This window comes from Moschus berezovskii, chromosome 3 (genome assembly GCF_049115385.1).
Source record: "Moschus berezovskii isolate FMDL1 chromosome 3, NW_MosBer_1.0, whole genome shotgun sequence".
NCBI classification, from domain to species: Eukaryota; Metazoa; Chordata; class Mammalia; order Artiodactyla; family Moschidae; genus Moschus; species Moschus berezovskii.
The window spans coordinates 81258790-81280763 of NC_142462.1; the positions used below are offsets into that span (position 1 = coordinate 81258790).

General features: G+C 36.9%; 1 protein-coding gene across 1 annotated transcript in view; it reads right to left on the minus strand.

The window, feature by feature from the left end:
- Positions 1-21158, minus strand: part of STK31 (serine/threonine kinase 31) — a 74980-nt gene extending 53822 nt beyond the window's left edge. Inside the window, exons 1-8 of the mRNA XM_055421023.2 lie at positions 20483-21158; positions 18253-18299; positions 18112-18164; positions 11035-11133; positions 6830-6904; positions 5172-5330; positions 2088-2446; positions 907-1081 (exon numbers count right to left, since the gene is read on the minus strand). Coding sequence (XP_055276998.2) covers positions 907-1081; positions 2088-2446; positions 5172-5330; positions 6830-6904; positions 11035-11133; positions 18112-18164; positions 18253-18299; positions 20483-20544 — 1029 coding nt within the window. The 5' untranslated portion in view covers positions 20545-21158. The remainder of the gene's footprint in view (positions 1-906; positions 1082-2087; positions 2447-5171; positions 5331-6829; positions 6905-11034; positions 11134-18111; positions 18165-18252; positions 18300-20482) is intronic.
- Between the last annotated feature and the right edge of the window lie 816 nt (positions 21159-21974).

The window sequence follows — 21974 nt, forward strand, 5'->3', positions numbered from 1 at the left end:
ATGAACTGTATAGTCCGTGGGGGTCACAAAGAGTCGGACATGACTGAGTGACCTTCACTTAGTGTGAACATTAGTTAGTGAACTTAGTGAAAGGATTATTACTAATTTTTAAATGTAATTGTATTATGGTTATGTCTCTTTTGAATTTCTTTTCTGTTAGAGATACATAATACATTAAAGCATATACATTAAACTATTATGAATGGGATTTGTTTTGAAATTACTAGGAGGCATAGATTTTTAAAAAGACTAATAATTGTAAAAACTGGGTGATGGATACATAGTATTGATTACTCAATTCTCTTTTTAAAATGTTTGAAAATTTCCAGAGTTAAAAAAATTTAAAGAACATAAAAGGAAATATAAATGAGAAATTACTAATCTTGCAAACATCCAATGAAATCCAAAGATCATTAATTTGTAGCATAAGAAAAAATTTCATCTATAAACAAGTATGAAGAAAGAAAGAATAAAGAATAGGGAGAAGAAGGGAAGGAAAGAAAAGGAGACAGAAAAGTATAAAGACAAATAAGAGCAAATTAGAGCTTCCCTGGTGGGCAGGTGGTTAAGAATCCACCTCCCAATGCAGGGCACATGGGTTGGATCCCTGGTTCATGAAGATCCCACATGCCTCAGAGCAACTAAGACCATGCACCACAATTACTGAAGCCTGTGCACCTAGAGCCCATGCTCAGAAACAAGAGAAGTCACAGCAATGAGAAGCCCGCGCGTCGTCAGCTAGAGAGTAGCCCCACTGCTCGCAACTACAGAAAGCCTGTGCACAGCAATGAAGATCCAATGCAGTCAAATAAATGAATAAATCTTTTTTTAAAAAATAAGAGTAAATGAGCACAATGATTTCCCAGTTGATCATTCTTTATCTTAAGTCACTGAAACATACAATACCTGCAGCTCCTGGGCAGTCTGTTCTACTTTCAATTCTAATGTCTTGCACCTTTCAAGAAGAACCTCCTTCTCTGTTTTAAGTTTTTCATTTTCTTCAATCAGTTTCTGATCCTGCTTAATTTTTGCCAGGCTGACATTAGACCCTAACTTAAAGTCACCAACAGCCAAATTTTCCCTATTAAAAACAAATTCACTCATTTTAAAAACCAAATTGTTTTAAATGTGACAGAGATCAAAACTTAAAATTTGGCTTTTTATACCATAATAAATATATGTGTGTGTGTGTGTGTTTATATAAAGTTAATTTTGGAAACTAACCTTTACCTAGTTTCAACATTAGAAAGCATTTTAATACAAACTAGATTTTACAACTGAAGTCATACTTCAAAAACAATGCCTCCTAATCTCAGATAAATCATATTCCAACTTTTTCATAGCAGTATCAACTCCAGCAAAGACAGTAAAAAGCATTTATGTATCAGTTTCTTCCAGTCTCTCCTAATTACTCCCACTCCATTTGACCATTTAGTTCCTAAAGCACTGATAAGGTCCCAACAAAAAGCTTTATTACCAATAACACAGTTATCATGGGCTGGATCATGATACAAAAGTAAAAGGATGCTTTTGTACTTTTAAAAATCAAATCTGGCTTTCTGCTTCAAGTTTATAACTAAAAATTATCTAAAAAGTGAACATTTTTGTTATAATCAAATTCCATCACAGTAAATTTTCACAGGAAGAAGAAAGAGCCTCTCTTTTGTTAAAGAGAAAAGGCAAATCCCTAAAACTCATTAAAATATTCTCAGAGCCATAGGAGAAATTTCAAAGTTTATCTGAAATTTTGTTTCTTGCCTGAATAATTTAGATTTAGGGGTAGATTTTTATGATAAATGTATTCAAAAGACTTGGAAAGAAGAGTTCGTATTGAACTTCAAACAATTCAGGAATGATTTTTCTTTCAAAATGGCTTTATATTAAAATATCCCTGTTAAAGAGGAATATTTTTTTTTCAGTGTGTTAGAGAGGAATACCTGTTTGAGAAAAACAGAAATAATCAGTATCATCCCTCAAAATCACTGACATAGTTGAGGACTCTAAAAACATAAGCCTTGACTACTATGACAAGAGCTTCTAACATAAATCAAAATTAGGTAAGACTAAAAATCCCACTACAATCTTACTTTGGAAATGTCACATTATTTCCTGCATCATTTTCATTCTTCAAGTCAAGAGACAGTCTCCCACTTAAGCGCCCCTTTGGCCGGGTGAAGGTTGATTGGCTTGATCTATGCCCCCACAAAGGAATGGGGCTTTTGAGGTTCCTGAGGACAAGCTGACCAGGATCTGATTTTTTTTCCTCACAGATATGAGTGCTGGAAGTGAGTCTGCATTTTTCTGCAAATCCTTTCTTAGCCACCTCTTCCCCAATATCTACATTGCCATATTCAGCCTGAGCAATTACTGTTCCATCTTGATAGGTAGCTTTAATTCTCATTTTAATTTCCTTTTCAAAAATCAAGCTCCCCAAAAAGGTTCTACCCTAAGAAAGATAAGAAAAAACAAGATATTAACCAGCTATACCAACATGTTTTTCTTCACTTATTTTTTCTGTTAATATCTAGTTTTTCCAATGATCACTATTTCTTCATTCTGAAATCTCTACAAAAGGGGTTTTAACTTGTTGGCTAAATACAAATATACTTCCTCATGTATATCAGTTCAGTTCAGTCACTCAGTCGTCTCCGACTCTTTGCAACCCCATGAATCACAGCATGCCAGGCCTCCCTGTCCATCACCAACTCCCGGAGTTCACTCAAACTCATGTCCATTGAGTCGGTGATGCCATCCAGCCATCTCATTCTCTGTCATCCCCTTCTCCTCCCGCCCCCAATCCTTCCCAGCATCAGAATCTTTTCCAGTGAGTCAACTCGTCGGATGAGGTGGCCAAAGTATTGCAGTTTCAGCTTTAGCATCAGTCCTTCCAATGAACACCCAGGATTGATCTCCTTTAGAATGGACTGGTTGGATCTCCTTGCAGTCCAAGGGACTCTCAAGAGTCTTCTCCAACACCACAGTTCAAAAGCATCAATTCTTTGGAGATCAGCTTTCTTCACAGTCCAACTCTCACATCCATACACGACCACAGGAAAAACCATAGCCTTGACTAGACGGACCTTTGTTGGCAAAGTAATGTCTCTGCTTTTTAATATACTATCTAGGTTGGTCATAACTTTCCTTCCAAGGAGTAAGCGTCTTTTAATTTCATGGCTGCAATCAGCATCTGCAGTGATTTTGGAGCCCACAAACATAAAGTCTGACACTGTTTCCTATGTTCTCCCATCTATTTCCCATGAAGTGATGGGACCAGATGCCATGATCTTTGTTTTCTGAATGTTGAGCTTCAAGCCAACCTTTTCACTCTCCTTTCACTTTCATCAAGAGGCTTTTTAGTTCCTCTTCACTTTCTGCCATAAGGGTGGTGTCATCTGCATCTCTGAGGTCATTGATATTTCTCCAGGCAATCTTGATTCCAGCTTGTGCTTCTTCCAGCCCAGCGTTCCTCATGATGTACTCTGCATATAAGTTAAATAAGCAGGGTGACAATATACAACCCTCACATACTCCTTTTCCTATTTGGAACCAGTCTGTTGTTCCATGCACAGTTCTGACTGTTGCTTCCTGACCTGCATACAGGTTTCTCAAGAGGCAGGTATACTATACTCCAATTACATACTTGATAAATCCTTTCCAGAAGAAGAGCTATGACCTGTATAAGTATCTATATATTTTTTAAAGTGTACCAATTAAATACCCTAGAATAGTCTCTTTAAATCAAGCAGATTCTGTTGACCATTTTGGTCCTAATTAAACATAAAAGTGTCCTGAGGAGTTATAGCATGTAAGAATGAAATTTGGTATCTAGGAAAAAGGGGAAAATGTAGAAGCAGTGACAGATTTTCTTTCCTTGGGCTCTAAGACGTGGTGGATGGTGACTGCAGCCATGCAATCAGGAGATCCTTGCTTCTCGGAAGGAAAGCTATGACAAACCTAGACAGTGTATTAAAAAGCAGAGATATCACTGTGCTAACAAAGGTCTGTATAGTCAAAGTTATGGTCTTTCTAGTAGTCATGTACAGATCTGAGAGTTGGACCATAAAGAAGGCTGAGAGCTGAAGAATTGATGCTTTTGAGTTGTGGTGCTAGAGAAGACCCTTGGGAATCTCCTGGACTGCAAGGAGATCAAACCAGTTTTAAAGTAAATAAATCCTGAATATTCATTGGAAGGACTGACACTGAAGCTAAAGTTGCAGTACTTTGGCTAACTAATGCAAATAGCCGACACACTGAAAAAAACCCTCGTGCTGGGAAAGACTGAAGGCAAAAGAAGATGGTGGCAGAGGATGAGATGGTTAGACAGCATCACTTGACTCAACAGACATAAATTTGAGCAAACTCTGGGAGATAATGAACACGCAGAGCTGGAGACGACTTGGTAAATGAACAACAACAACACAGTTCCAGGTACAGAAATGCTTCTTGTAAGTAACTATAGTGCAGACTATAGTCAAAGAGAAAGTTTTCAAATTTTATTGTTCCTTCTAGTACTAATTATTTTCACATAAGTCATTTGAGCTGCTGAATATAAAATACACATCTGATTACTTCACAGTGTAACATTCCTTCAATAGCAGTATCAGTTACCAAAAGAATATCATTTTTGCACAGATTTAAAAGGAGGTAGGATTCCTGTTAAGACTACCACTGAAATTATGAGGTCTTCCAGAATCAGGATGCTAACCTGAAATTTAATGGAAATGAATACAAACTGGAATCTAGATTAACAGAAACATCACTGCCAAATACTATGTTGAACAGTGTGAGCCTCTGCCAAAAGATAAAATCTGATTAACTTACAACTCTGCTTATTTCAAATTTATGATATTTAAGGCCACAGCTAAAGATCACTTTTATATAATAAATATTTTCTTAAAAGTAAAAGATAACAATAATTATATGCATCAGTCTCTCAATTGTAAGAGACTATTTTTTGAAGCTTTCTCATCAGAAGAAACTATTTACATTTATTATAGATGAGCACAAATATATTACATAATTGCTTCTGAATTATTCCATAATTTCACATTTTTCACTAATTTATACAAGCTTTCATATTATAGAAAATTAATGGATTTTAACCAGACATTTTTTTTTCAAACACATAGTTCTCTTTCCATTAACAAAAATATTTTAAATCTGTTACTTGCCTGATCAAACTGGGTAACTTCTTGGCCAGAAGGAATCTGTAGTCCCCAAAGTCTATACTTTTTGGCAACACTAGAAAATTGCAGATCCAGAGGAATCTCTACTATATCTGATCGATTCAGAATTTCTGTATTTCCATAGTCAATATATCTCACCAGACACTGGAAAATAATCAGATAAATGCTAATACAGAACGTAGATTAAATATCTCAAAAAAATCACATATTTGCTGCTTTTGTTAATTACCTGTAAATCATGATAGTATTTTACCTGAAATTATCTAAATGCATTCAGAAACAAGAGCTCCAGCAATATCCTCAAAATACAGAAAACCCATACTCCATGAGATCCCAGGGATTTTTCTATTTGGTACTAGTTCAACTATTACCAAACAGTACTATTTCCAACAGTACCATTTCTCATTTTGATTTTTTTAAGCAATGGTATTTAAACAAATGTAAGTCTATGAAACTTATGACTCTCTTCTATCTCAAATGTTAAAATCAATCAATATTCTTAAATTCAAGTTGGAAACAATAAAAATCTGAAAAGACAAAATTTTATGAAACTTTCTTTGATAAACTTAACTCCATCTATTAGACCTTGGAAATGAGTAAAATTCACCCTTTCCTCCAGCTCTGTATCTATAAAAGGTAAAAAAGATAGTTTATCACAAGGTCAAAAGCCATTTTGCCCTTAATTTAAAAAGTTAAAGCCAAACCAAAAGCAAACACAAAATATCATTTCTAATTGTCAAACTGTGGGGAACAGGTCTATTTTACTAAGATTACCTATGACAATAATAAATCACAAGATTTTTAAAAATATATTTGGAACATTACTCAAAGCGTTTCATCTTACTTTATTGCACCAAGAACAATATTTACAAAATATTATATATTATAAAATATTTTTAAGTCCAGGAAAGCAGACATTTAAAAAAAGTAGTAAAAGAAACCCTATAGAGATGCTTTTACACAGCCTGAGATGTCCAATTGCCACCAAACAACTATTTAGAATCCTATCTCCACAAATTCCCTTAAAAATATTCCAGAATTTCACAATGTAAAAGACAAAATAGCTAAATGCAAAGAAAATTCATCACATTTAACCAAGGCACAAGAAAGAGGAAAGCAAATCTTCACTGTTAACAACATGCACGTCTACTAAACAAAATATAAACATAATTTCAGAATCAAATGTTCTTTTTCTACTCAGTCTTAATAGAATAAACTTTAACTTACTCAGCAAGACTCAAATATAATTATTAAGAACTAAAATACAAAGAACCAACTGATCACCAAAAATAATCCACAAATTAGGTAATCTATTCTTTGATAATCCGGGGTGATTATATGACAACTTAAAATCAGAAGAATATTTCTGAATCTAACTTTGACTTTTGTAAGCACTTCATTTCTTTTGTGTTTTTTGTGGAGGGGGGATGTATGTTTTAATCAATCCATATGTTATTCAAACATGTTTTTTAATTATCTATTTATTTTAATTGGAGGCTAATTGGCTAATTACAATATTGTAGTGGTATTCAACCATATTTTATACTACTATGAATAAGCAATGAAAGGCTAAATAAGCGACAAAGTTTGGAAGGAAAATAAATATTCCTCATGGCAAAAAAAAGTTGAACATTCATTCTTGCCTTTTCATCATTGATGACTTTCAGTACTTGGCATCTGTACCAACATTTATCTTCAGAAAATAATCCACCATAAATCTACAGACAGATAAAGAAAGCAAAATTATTTGGCATTTTAATGAATAGTAATGCTAAGCAGATCAGCTCATTTACTAAGCACTTTATGTATAGAATAACTTATTTTATTCTCACAACCCTATGAGGCAGGTACTTTGTTTTCATCATTACATGCCCAAAGTCACAAGCTAGTAAGCAGCAGAACCACTTCAAACTCAGGCAATTGACTTTAGAGTACTAGAGTACATCATATTATTCTGCCTCTCCAAAAAAAAAAAAAAGAAGACAAAAAGCATAAAAACGGAAAACTAAAAAAAAAAAAAAAAAGCACAAACATCAAAGACTTAAAATCATGCTGTTTTGATGTCTGAAGACATTAATTGCTCTTAAAACACAAACATGCCAAGGTACATGCCACTTGACTATAATTCTCAACCATTATAGGATCCCTATGTTCAACCAGCCAAAAAAGATCTCACTTATTTTTTACTTCATAAGAAGGACGCTGGTATTATTTAAAAGTAAATAAACCATATTAGATGATACCCTTAATATTGAACCTTCATTTATTTTAAATTTATATCTTAATTATGTTTAATAAAAAAACAAAGAAAAATTTACATAAAGTCAGTGTCTCAACCTCAGCACCATTGACATTTGAGACAGGATAATTCTTTGGTGATGCCAGTGATACCACCAACTCAACTGACATGAGACTGAGTAAATTCCAAGAGTTGGCAATGGACAGGGAGGCCTGGTGTGCTGCAGTCCACGGGGCTGCAAAGAGTGCAACACGACTCAGTGACTGAACTGAACTATTTGGTGGGGGAAGGAGGGAGATGTCTTCTCTCCTATACATTGTAGAATGTTTAGCATTTCCCCCGCCCCAGCTCCCTGCCTCGACCTATAAGATGCCAATAGCCTTCCTTCCAGTTGTGACAAACAAAAATATTTCCAAATGCTGAAAATGCCTCCTGAGGGTGAAAATGGGAGATAGAAAGTCATCCCAGGTTGATAATAACTTTAAATCATACATTCTTAATGGCATAATGGGAGAAATAATATCCCTAAGGAAGTGAATATTGGTTCCTGGAGTGTGGAGGAGAATCTTAGATAATACAGTGGTTTGTAACTCTCCTAAGTTCAACCCTACCTGACAACATAAATAGATATGCAGTGTATCTGGAGTGTTAAAAGGTCTTGCAAAGAGGAGACCCACTGGTAGGAAAAGTGCCTTAGAAGGGCAAAGTGAAAAAAAGGATTACTTTGTATTCTAAAATAAGGATCTACCACAATCCATTAATTATTCCAAGATAGGTAACAGTTAAGAAGGTGGGCTCTGTGAGTTTAAATATTTGATCCACCATTAACTAGCTGGTGACTTTCATAAAGCTATTCTAGCTGTGTCTCAATTTCCAAAAAAAGAAAAACAAGTATCTGCCTCACAGGGCTGCTGTGAGGATTAAATAATTTGGTACAAATGAGTTAGTAGTGAAGTGCTTAGGACACTGTCTCTATCTCACGGAGTGTAAGACTCAAATGCTAGCTATCATTATCATCACTACTACTACTGTATGTATTAAATGATATTTAGCTAATCTCCATTTTTCCTATTACAAATAATGCTATGCTGAATATCTTTGTACAGACATCTTTGTGTACTTTCTGTACTTAAATGTCCAATGGGTAAATTCTTGGCAGAGAAGCTGATGCATCCATGATTACAGGCATTTACTGTTTTGAAAAAGACGATTAACACTCATATATAGCCATCTGATTTAAAACAAAGATTCCAATACAATTCAACAAAGGAAGGATCATCATTTCAATAAACGGGGCTGATATAATTGAATATTCATATGGAAAAAGATTAAGTGTGATCTCTACTTGAAATCAGGGGCTTCCCTGATAGCTCAGTTGGTGAAGAATCCGCCTGCAATGCAGGAGACCCCAGTTCAATTTCTGGGTCAGGAAGATGTGCTGGAGAAGGGACAGGCTACCCACTCCAGTATTCTTCGGCTTCCCTTGTGGCTCAGCTGGTAAAGAATTCACCTGCAAAGTGGGAGACCTGGGTTCAATCCCTGGGGTGGGAAGGTCCTTGGGGTGGGAAGATCTCCTGGAGAAGAGAACGACTACCCACTCCAGTATTCTGGCCTGGAGAATTCCATAGACTGTATAGTCCATGGGGTCACAAAGAGTGGGACATGACTGAGTGACTTTCACTTTCTACTTCAAATCACAACCAAAAATTTATTGGAGGTAACACCATAGCCCTAAATGCAAAAACTTCTAGGGGAAAAACAAAATTGGAGAATATGGTATGTTGGAAACAGAAAGCAGAAGCCAAAAAAGAAAAGTTTAATAGATTTCAAGTGTTATTAAGAAAGTGAGTAGGGAAGCCATGGACTAAAAGAAGACATTGGCAACACATGTAAGACAAAGGATTCATTTCCAGAATATATAAAGAACACAAGCAGTTGTCCCTTGGTATCCACAGGGGACTGTTTCCAGGACCCACCTCGGACACTAAAGTCCCTTATATATAATGTCACAATATGTGCACATAACTTTCAAACATCCTCCCATACAATTTAAAATATTTCTAGATTACCTGTAACACTTAAAACAACGAAAATTCTATGCAAATAGTTGCCAGTATGTGGCAAATTCAAGTTCTGCTCATTGGAATTTCCTGAAAAAATTGTGGAATGTTTCTAACCTGCAGTTGGGTGAATTCATGAACATGGAATACATAGATAATGGAGGCCCAACTGTACAGAAGTTCCTATAAATCAGTCAAGACAAATAACCTTGAAAACTGGGAAAAGATCTAAATAAGTACTTCACAAAAGATATACAAATGGCTAATAAAACTTGAAGAGCATGCTTAAGCTCAGATTCCTAAGGTAAATAAAAGTAAAATCACAAAGTAACATTACACACCCACCAGAAATGGCTACTATTAAAAAGACTGACAATGTAAAGGGTTGGTGAGGATACAGAAGAATTGGAACTCTCAAACTTTGCTGGTAAGGATGCAAAGTGGTTCAATACTTTGCCAAACTGACTGGCTGGTACCTACTAAAGTGAAACACACCTACTCTATGACTTGGCAATTTCACTCTTAGGTATATACACAAAATAGTTAAAACATCCATCAGAAGTCATAGCAGTTTCATTCACAGTAGCCAAAAACTACAAACAATCCAAATGCCCAGCAAAGGAGAAGGGATTAATTTTGGTGTATTTATACATTTGGGCTTCCCTAGTAGCTCAGATTAAAGAATCTGCCTGCAATACAAGACACCCAGCTCTGATCCCTGGGTCAGGAAGATCCCCTGGAGAAGAGAATCCCAACCCACTCCAGTATTCTTGCCTGGAGAATCCCATGGACAGAGAAGCCTGGCAGACTACAGTTCATAGGGTCGCAATGAGTTGGACAAGACTGAGCAACTAGTATTTTCACTTTCATATATTGAAATACTGCATAGGTTGAAAAAGAACAAACATATGGATAAATCTCAGAAATTACATTGAACAAAAGAAGCCATACATACACAAAAGAGTATATATTTGTATAATTTAAGAATAGGCAAATGAACCTATGGTGACAGAAGTTAGAATAATAGTGACCTCTATTAAAGGAGTACTGACTAAGAACTGACTGATAGGAGCCTGAGTGAATTTTCTAAGCTGACCGAACTGTATCTTGATCTGGGTGGTAACCACATAGATGCATACATATGAAAAATTCATCAAGTTATGTACTTAAAAGATATATACTGCACTGTAAATTATGTTAATTTAAAAATACATGCACATATATATATATATTGTCAAACTGTTCTCCATAAACCTATCTCTTATAAATTTTTGTGAATCAGGGTCAAGGACAAGGATTCTATTCTGTTCACCACCATTCTATTCTGTTAACCACTGTGTTAAGTACCAGTGTTTAACACAGTGCCTGGTAGATAGCAGATAGTTCATAGTGTCTTTGAAAAAATAAATTTATAATGACTGTAGTCTATACAAATTCTAAAAACATGCCTTTTTCTTCAAATATAACAAAAATTCCAAAATCTATAAAATCTAAGATCAGGAAAGCTAATAGGAAAGATGGAATAATTGTGTCCAAGAATATGGCTCACCTTCTTTGGATCAAGATTCCCAAAAACTGAATTGGCAAGGGGACAGACTTCAGACAGTGAACAACCAATCTTCATAATATCCTTATTTCTACTGATACTCTAGAAGGAAGGACAGACATAAATTCAGTAAAATATTATTAATATTTGCAATGTTATGCAAACAAGGGTTCTACTAAACATGATACTTAAAAGGTTTTGGAGCATTCAAAATTAAATAAATTCTCACATCATTACTTTTCATCACTCAAATGAGTTCTTTATTAGAAATGGAACTAGGTTATAGAAAAATTTTACCTCCCAATGAGTTCAAATTACATGGAATTCAAAATAAGATACTAAATATTATTAATATCATATGAAGAGATAACTCTGTCTCTGGATTATACTTTAGATAAAATTCTAATTGCTCAAAATAGGTACCATATTTTGGTCAAGTGACATGGGTCTTCTCACATATTTGTTGCTGTGTACAGGAAAAAGATTTCAAAGTATGTAGGTTCCTCTGCACATAAACACTATTATCTACTTAGTAAATTTATTTCTCACAGGGGCATGGGTTAACGATTTTGAAACTACTTTAGATGTATACAAGGATTGAACAAATAAATAAAATACATTGTATATAATGAAAGCAAGCAGAAAGAAATTACAAATAAGGAAGGTAGGCTAGAATGAACCTGTAATGTTAGATTACAATTGCAAAGTATCAGTATGAATTCATACAAATATACACACATATGTATACAAGCACACATGTATACAAGCACACACGTTTATGTGTGAATATATGTATATATGAAAGAAATACACAGATAAATATAGATATGCACATGTGTTACTTATATGTATTTGTATTTTTGTATTATATTGATAAATATATTTCCTAGCTCTGTCTGCTAAGAGGAACAAGAAGCAATAATACTCAAGTAGCAATAAGCACACCTAGTACCCAGATCTTGATTTCTAAACACCATTCTCTGATAAAAGGAACTTGATTTCTTTGGGGAGTGGGTGATTCCAGAGCTAGGACAGGGAAATAAATGGTAATCCTGGAATGCCTGGTGATGCCAAAAAGTAAAGAAATATTCAAAAAAATAATGGGCGTAGCTTAAATGATACAGTAGTCAATGTGAACAATCTCCTAATGGCCAAAGCTGGAACAATGTAAACAAAATAAATGACAGCACCAGATTATAACCCACAGGTTTATATTAATATAAATAATTGACTAAACAAATAAAAGGTGGTGAGGAAACAACTCTTCCTTAATGAGTAATTCCAATTAATAAATGCAGAAGAAATGAGGAAAATCATCATCAAAGACCATAAACAAAATATCTGTGGGTAAAAAGTTTAAGAAAAACAAGATCAGATAGTCTCAATGTATCTTCTTCTAAAACACTCATTACTTACAAAAGGAAAAACAGTAACTTTACAACTAAGAAACGTAGCAGTTATCCCCTTAACCAAGTGGATTCAGGTTAGTATTACCAATAAAGAAATAACAACTTAGTATTATAAGTCCTCGATCTGACGTAATTCCAGTACATCATACTGTGGCATGTACTGTAGTGCTCCAGTCACTTCTGTATTACTACTACTGCCAATCTGTTTATGAGAAGCCATAAACAAATACAAACTGAGGGATCCTCTGTAAAATAACTAACCAATACTCATTTAAAATGTCAAAATCATGAAAGACAAAAGTATAAAAGAACTACCAAATGTTGGATGAAACTAAGGATACATGACGACTAAATAAAATGTGAGATCTTGAAGCAGATCCTGGGATAGAAACAAAAAGAAAATAAGAAAAAAACTGGTGGAATTTGAATTAGGGCTGTACTTAAGAGTTACTAGTGCTGTACCGGTGTCAATTTCCTGTGACCACTGTACTATGGTTATGCAAAATGTTAGAAACAAGGAAAGCTAGGTGAGGGGTATAATACTGAAAATAATTTTACAACTTTTCTGTAAGTATAAAGTTATTTCAAAGTAAACCGTTAAATACATATGTTCTTTAAAAATATATCAATAACACAGTCAATAAGGCTAGAAAGAATATGATTATCTTCGATAAATGAAAACAAACTCTGAGTTTCTATGCACGGTAAAAATGTGAAGTGAATTCAAACTGACTCCAAAACACACTGGAATCAGTCTTTAATAATCCCCAGGAATGAGCTCTCTGAAGTTCAAAATACACCAAAACATTTTACATAATTAGATTTTGTAGGTATATGGACTAGCATAAATGGAATCTCTTTTTTCAAATCTCAAATACTTAAGATTCCTCCAACGGCTACTCAGAAAACTTGGCCTGCCAAAATTTCCAAAGCTGTCTCATGTAAGTGGCTTAAATGGCAGAAAATCCAAAGTGGTAAAAAAACAAAGAATACATGTGAGCAGATCTTCATCTTGACCTGCCTCCATGTTTCTAAATCTCTATTTACTCTTCATCTATAGCCTATCAAAACCCTAATCAAATGTTATAATTAGATTTTTTTCCTGCTATATTCTTTCTGTAGAATTACTGTTTTATCATTGCCTTTTCTGTTACACAGGATGTACACATCAGGTGTTAAAAAGTACAATACATCTTACAACTGAGCAGGGGAGGAAATTACACCGAAAATTAGCATCGTGCAGCATTTTTCAGAAAAAAAAAAAAAGTGACTAAAGTAGGTTTTCAGAAAAAAAAGTGACTATTAAATTACATCTAATATTTGATACTATGAGATCCAATACAATTATACAAAATATGTTAACATCAAATAATAAAACCAAAATTAAGATAGCTAAAAAGTCTTTTTTTACAGGAAAATACTCTTGAAGCAAGCATGTAACTGACCATTCTTTTTAAAGAAAATCCACTGCATGTAAAATTATCAACCTCCAGAAAAATCACACATACTAAGTCTATTCTCACAAAGTATACCACATGCACACTTGGAAAACACAAAATTAAAACAACTCTAAGCAACAGAGTGAGCTTCGTATTTATAAAAATATAAGAAGTCCTTTCATGCTTCAGTTCAGTTCAGTTCAGTCGCTCAGTCGTGTCCGACTCTCCGCGACCCCATGAATCACAGCACGCCAGGCCTCCCTGTCCATCACCAACTCCCGGAGTACACTCAAACTCATGTCCACAGAGTCGGTGATGCCATCCAGTCATCTCATTCTCCGTCGTCCCCTTCTCCTCCCGCCCCCAACCTTTCCCAGCATCAGAGTCTTTTCCAGTGAGTCAACTCGTCGCATGAGGTGGCCAAAGTATTGGAGTTTCAGCTTTAGCATCAGTCCCTCCAATGAACATCCAGGATTGATCTCCTTTAAAATGGACTGGTTGGATCTCCTTGCAGTCCAAGGGACTCTCAAGAGTCTTCTCCAACACCACAGTTCAAAAGCATCGATTCTTCGGCGATCAGCTTTCTTCACAGTCCAACTTAGCACTGCTATATAAAGAAATGTCTTTTGAAGTGAAATTCATGAAGTATCCCCCTGTTGGGACCACAGTTTACAAAAATACTGTGTTCTTGAAATGACCTGGGTTTCCCAGGTGGTGCAAATTGTAAGGAACCTGCCTGCCAACGCAGGAGACATAGATGTGGCTTCAATCCCTGGGTCGGGAAGATCCCTGGGAGAAGAAAACGGCAACCCACTAAAGTATTCTTGCCTGGAGAATGCCACGGACAGAGGAGCCTTGTGGGTTACAGGCCATGGGGTTGTTAAAGAGTAGGACAGTACTGAAGCGACTTAGCATGCATGTGTTCTTGAAATGAGATTACAGACCAAAATAGAGCATCTTAGCAATGTCATCTTGAATTTTTTAAATTTTTAGCATTTTATCAAAACATCAAAATTTCATCAAACATCAAACAATGTCCCTTAGGTGTATAGGATTCATTAAAATTTTTTTTTTTCCTAGAAACAACATACAAAGGAGAAGCACAGTTATTCCCAACCATCCTTCTGGAAGATGCTTCCCAAGGTTGAGAAAGGTCTTTTCTTCTTACTGACTGTTTTTGGCCTTAGCATGTGTTAAGGTACGAGATTTCAGGTTAGCCGACCAAGGAAATCTCTTATTACAACTGTCGAAGGGACACATACAGGGCCTGTCTCCAATATAGATTCACACATGTGTGCACAAACAATTTGTTTCTTGAAAAAAAAAATCATCTGATTCATATGGACACTTTAGTAGTTTTAGTTCTTAATCTTTCCATTCAATTAAGACATGCTTTCTAAACTCTTTTTGAAATGTGTTTTGCCTCAACTTCATGGTTGAAATCAGAGGTTCGAAAATTATCAGTCCTGCTGTTTTGGTAAATAAAATTTTATTTGCAGATATACCTATTTATTTACATATTGTCTATGGCTGCCTTTGCACTACAATGGCAACGTTTGTAAAGCTGAACAGTTGCAAAAGAGCCATAAACCTTAAAATACTTACTATCTTATACAGAAAAAGTTTGCTGACATCTGGTTTAAATCATAATTTCAAATTCAGGCTACAAATTCACATAAATGTCAATAAAAATCGAAGTCGAGAGCTGCACTGACCAATACAATAGCCAATTCTTACTTGAAATGTGGCTCATCTGATTTAAGTTGTACTGTAAATCTAACATATACACTGGGTTTTGAAAACTTACTACGAAAAAAGGAAAATAAAATATCTTGTTAACATACTTGTGTTCATTACATTTTAAAAAGATATTTAGGATGTGCTGAGTTACATAAAATGTTTTTATTAAAATTGATCTTGCCTGTTTCTTTTCATTTTGAATGTGTCTTTTAAATTTAAATTACTTATATGGCTCAAATTATATTTTTACCAGACAGTACTGGTCTAGAAAATCTTATTTAACTAAGATGGTAAATGTTCCTATTTAATAAGCTTAAAAATATCATTTATCATCCAACACTGGATACTGCTCAGAGGGACGCAGGTGCTATTAATGCAGAGACAATCGGGAAATGGGCAAAGAACCAGAATATGTGGGCACCCTTTAGAAAATGTGTCCATAAGCCTAGATACAAGTTTGTTGAACATTTTCTATAAATATCACCCTTATAAAATGTTTTCTAAATAGATTTAATAAGCCTGAGTTAATCTTATTTCTTCTTTAACCTTTCTTTTTCATATCATAAATCCTGTTTTCCATATTGCCAATTCACTCTACCCGCACAAAGAGTTGTTCTCAGGCTGCAGAAGTACACAGAAATGTTATTCCTTTTCCTCTCATATCACACAGCTCATAAAATTGAAAGTTATCGAGTAACTGTACATTAGAGATTCACCTTCTTAAATTCTGGAACATAAGCACTTTGGTGCTTTGCTTTGTATTTAAAATTGAGTAAACTTATTTGCCTTGAAGACTGCCAATATATAATTATAAATGTTACATTAGTACTTTCAATTATATGATGAAAAAGATATTGTACCTCAAATTCAAAATTAAGCCAACAGAAAAAAGAAAGAAATTTAAAACAATATCACTTAAGAAATTTAAAAACAGTATCGCTTGCTCCTTGGAAGAAAAGCTATGACCAATCTAGAGAGCATATTAAAAGTAGAGACATTACTTTGCCAACAAAGGTTCATATAGTCAAGGCTATGGTTTCTCTAGTAGTCATGTACGGATGTGAGAGTTGGATTGTAAAGAAAGCTGAGTGCGAAGAATTGATGGTTTTGAACTGTGGTGTTGGAGAAGACTCGAGTCACTTGGACTGCAAGGAGATCCAACCAGTCAATCCTAAAGGATATCAGTCCTGAATATTCATTGGAAGGACTGGTGCTGAAGCTGAAACTCCAATACTTTGGCCACCTGATACGAAGAACTGACTGATTTGAAAAGACCCTGATGCTGGCATGCTTTTGAAGTGTGGTGCTGGAGAAGACTCTTGAGAGTCCCTTGGACTGCAAGGAGATCCAACCAGTCCATTCTAAAGGAGATCAATCCTGGGTGTTCATTGGAAGGACTAATGCTAAAGCTGAAACTCCAATACTTTGGCCACCTCATGCGACGAGTTGACTCACTGGAAAGAGTCTGATGCTAGGAGGGATTGGGGGTGGGAGGAGACGGGAATGACAGAGAATGAGATGACTGGATGGCATCACCGACTCAATGGACATGAGTTTGAGTGAACTCCAGGAGTTGGTGATGGACAGGGAGGCCTGGCGTGCTGTGATTCATGGGGTCGCAAAGAGTTGGACACGACTGAGCAACTGAACTGACTGACTGACTGATGCTGGGAAAGATTGAAGGCAGGAGGAGAAGGGGACCATAGAGGATGAGATGGTTGGATGGCATCACTGACTAAACGGACATGAGTTTGAGTAAGCTCCAGGAGTTGGTGATGGACGGGGAAGCCTGGTGTGCTGCAGTCCATGGGGTTCCAAAGAGTCTGACATGACTGAGCCAATGAACTGAACTGAATCACTTAAGAAACAATCATACCCAAGACCTCTAGATGGAGCTGTAACTTCACAAATACAACAGTTTCTCAGCATCTTCAGTAATTTATGCAGCCTAGCAGCAGATTCGGAGAAGGCAATGGCAAGCCACTCCAGTACTCTTGCCTAGAAAATCCAGTGGATGGAGCAGCCTGGTAGGCTGCAGTCCATGGGGTCGCTAAGGGTCGGACAAGACTGAGCGACTTTACTTTCACTTTTCACTTTCACACATTGGAGAAGGAAATGGCAACCCACTCCAGTGTTCTTGCCTGGAGAATCCCAGGGACGGGGGAGCCTGGTGGGCTTCCGTCTATGGGGTCACACAGAGTCGGACACGACTGAAGTGACTTAGCAGCAGCAGTAGCAGCACCAGCAGCAGCAGATTGCTGATGCTAAGTGTAATTTTAAAACCTCACACTCATAATTATGATATTAAGTTCAATTTTTAGCCATTTGTATTCTAATAATGTCCTGTGTTCAATAAAAATTAAGCACGGAAAATAACAATTACATATATATATATATGTATATATATCATATTACAGGGTTTTTACTTTCATTTTTGTTGGGGATAGTGGAGGAAGAGGTGGGAGAGGAAATAAATCAGGCTACTATTTTACCTGGGCCCAAAATGTTACTGCGTCTTCCACATGACTTCCAACCACATCTTCAACTAAAATCAAAGTACAATGCAAAGAAAATTAGAAATTAATCAAGATCATCTAACTCTTACATACAAAAATAATTTTTAGTGTCAGTACCTTTACTGCAATGTTTATCTTCCTCCATTTGGACAATTCCTGAAAAACTAAAACAATTCAATACTTTGAATTAGGTTCTATTAATTTGGCCATTAAAATTGAATTAAAGACAAAATCATATAACGTCCAAATTCCTCTGTGTATGTTTTGTCCCAAATAAAGTTATCAAAATCCAAACTCTATATTAAAAACAACCTCAAAGATATTTTCTGCAATAATTATTTTGTTTTGAGTATATCTTGCAATTTCATCGGATGCAATTTCTATCTTTGAAATTCTCTCTTTAACCAAACTTTTATAAATTTTCATTGAATAGTATAACTGATGCACACTCTTTTCAGTTACGTAAATACTTCAGTACAAAGTGTATATTCTTTAAAATAATTGATGCCTTCCCTAAACAAGAGTAGTGTCTTTCCTAATGGCTCAGCAGGTAAAGAATCTACCTGCAACGTGGGAGACACATGAGAGGTGGGTTCAATCCCTGAGTTGGGAAGATCCCCTAGAGGAAGAAATGGAAACCCACTGCAGTATTCTTGCCTGAAAAAGTCCCACGGACAGAGGAGTCTGATAGGCTACAGTCCAAAGGGCTGCACAGAGTCTAACACAACTGGGCAACTAAACACGCATGCACTAAACAAGAATAGCACTCCCACAATTTAAACAAAGAGAAACTATATATACATATATATATATATATATATAAAACACAAGTGCTGCAGACTGGTATTTAATTTTTAAATAAGAATATCCATTTTATGGTTTCTGCTTTTGAAGATAACCTGCATTTAAAAACTGCAAAATCAATCAAATTGTGCCCATAACTTCAAAAATAATTTTCATTACATAATTTGCTTTCCCAAATGGAAGATATTTCAAGATGTCTACTAGTTCTAACTTTGCCCTTAAAACACTAAAATATGGCACTTTATATGCACAAACATTAGGTTTTTGAAAGGAACTGAAAACAGATCTTTTAAAGAATAGTTAATTATGAATATCACTATACCAAATCTCCAAATCCTCCCCCAACCACAGGAAAACAAGGTAATCCTGTGTCACACTGGGGGAAAGGTCATAAAAAAAATTTTAACTACTATGATTTTTGTTACAACTTTACATTTTTCACATACACTAAGTAGGATGAACCCATCTTTAAAACAAGGATTCCTGCTCATATACTACTCAAAAGTAAATTTTAAGTTGAGCAAAAAGTTGTAAAAACAAGTTAGAATCTGTCCAGAGAAACTTATTTCACTGAAAGACACTGACTTAAACTTAATTTAAAAGATGGGGGCTTCCCTGGTGGCTCAGGTGGTAAAGAATCCGCCTGCAATGCACGAGATCCCGGTTCGATTCCTGGGTTGGGAAGATCCCCTGCAGAAGAGACCGGCTACCCACTCCAGTATCCTTGCCTGGAAAATCCCGACAGTCAGACATGACCGAATGACTTTCACTTTGCTTTCTTTTTTTCTAAAATTAAAATCTTTACTTTGGAAATGGCACCACACGACATAAAAAGTTTTTAAATCTTATTTTTCAGTTCAGTAAAAGGGGTCAAAAAGACTTTTTGGCAATAGTTAACACGGGAGTGGTGAAGGAAATGGCAACCCGCTCCAGTCTTCTTGCCGGGAGAATCCCACGGACAGAGGAGTCTGGAGGGGGCTACAGTTCACCGGGTCTCACGGAGTCGGACACGACTGAGAGACTTTCACACACTCAAAAGAAGGGAGTGGTGCTGAACCCACTACCTGCAAACCTGGCTTGCCAAACAGCGCTTCCAATTCACATCGAGAATTCGGAGTCCAGGGCGCACCTCAACGCCTGCCTTAGCAGGCATTTCGAAGTTTAGAAGGGCATAGAATTTGCTGGAAGAGAGAATTCCACCCGACAACTGGTCTGCAGGTCTCTGTCTTCACCCAGAGCAGCAGGTCCAGTTATGTGCAGGCCAGCTTCGCCTTCTGGCAGCACCCTTGGCAACTGGGGTGACTGTCACCCTCAGAAGCGAGCGGGCACCTTGGAAACCAAGAAGGCCAGGAAACGGCCACGCCCATACCGGTGGACCTAAAAGACAACCCAGGGTGAAAATATGGTGCTACCACCACCGAACCCACCAAAAGGACAGCTACTGACCTCGCACTTCCTGCCACAGAAGTTCTAGAAGAATGCCCCGAGCCCCACATGCTGGGCCGTCAGCTCGCTGGCCGCCGCCGCAAACGTGCAGACTTACCTCACGTGTTCTGGCCGCTGGGTCTCCAAACGGCGCCTGCGCGCTCGTTGCTGTGCCAACATCCTGCCTTTGCTCAACTGCCTCGCTCACGTGACCATCCGGCTGCGGCCCAGGGCGGGGCGCGCTGGCTGGGGCTGGGGCCATGCGCTCTGCGAGCAGCGCACGGAGTCTGCGCACAGGGCTCATAGGACGACGGCATTCCCAGCACCTGTGGACTAACGGCCGCCTCGTTTTAGTGACACTTCAAACGGTGACGTGACATAGTGGTGTGGATTTTTGTGTCCTTTCGTAATTTGTACATGTTGCTTAAAATTTTTAAATAGCTAAATTGGAAGAATCCCAGCATTTTTTTTTTTAACAAGGTAGAAAGGAGAAAATGACTTTAGTACAATGAAAGCATGGTGTTCAGGTTAGTAGCTTTGCAAGCATTTCTCAGTCCAGCCTAGGGTCCGCTCTCGCCCGTGTTGCAGCGTTTTTCACATTAAGGGGCGGAGGGTTGGGGAATTAATATAGCTTATCTGGTTATGACCAGATGTTACAGTTTGTGGCAAACCTTGCACAACAGTTGAAAATTATCTTCACTAATTTTTGCCAGTTAGAAATATTATATACAATAATACAGTAGTAAAGTAGTAAAAGTACAAATATTGATGACAGAACATATGCGTACGCTTTTGAAATTAACCTCACAATGAAGAGGACAGATATTTCCTTCACAACCCCCTACGCCCCCCCCCCCACCGCCCTCAGAAGTTTCTTCTTGTCCCTTGATGGTCGTTGGCTCCCATCTACTCCAAGTAATAGATTCTGCTTTCTGTCACCAGTTTGCATTTTCTAGAATTTCATGTTAACCAAATTATACAGTGTGTCCATCCTGTTTTCTTTCATTCAGCATAATTATTTTGAGATTCGTCCATTTTGTCACATGTATCAATAGTTCCTTGTCCTGTATTCAGTCCAGTCTCTCAGTCGTGTCCCACTCTTTGTGACCCCACGGACTGCAGCATGCCAGGCCTCCCTGTCCATCACCAACTCCCAGAGTTATCCCAGACTCATGTCCATTGAGTCCGCAGATAGCTATCCAACTATCTGACCCTCTGCCATCCCCTTCTCCTCCTGCCTTCAATCTTTCCCAGCATAAGGGTCTTCAAATGAGTCAGTTCTTTGTATCAGGTGGCCAAAGTATTGGAGTTTCAGCTTCAACATCAGTCCTTCCAATGTACAGTCAGGACTGATCTCCTTTAGGATGGACAGGTTGGATCTCCTTGCAGTCCAAAGGACTCTCAAAAGTCTTCTCCAACACCACAGTTCAAAAGCATCAATTTTTTGGGACTCAGCTTTCTTTATAGTCCAACTCTCACATCCATACATGACTACTGGAAAAATCATAGCCTTGACTACACGGACCTTTGTTGGCAAAGTAATGTCTCTACTTTTCAATATGTTGTCTAGGTTGGCCATAACTGTCCTTCCAAGGAGTAAGCGTCTTAAT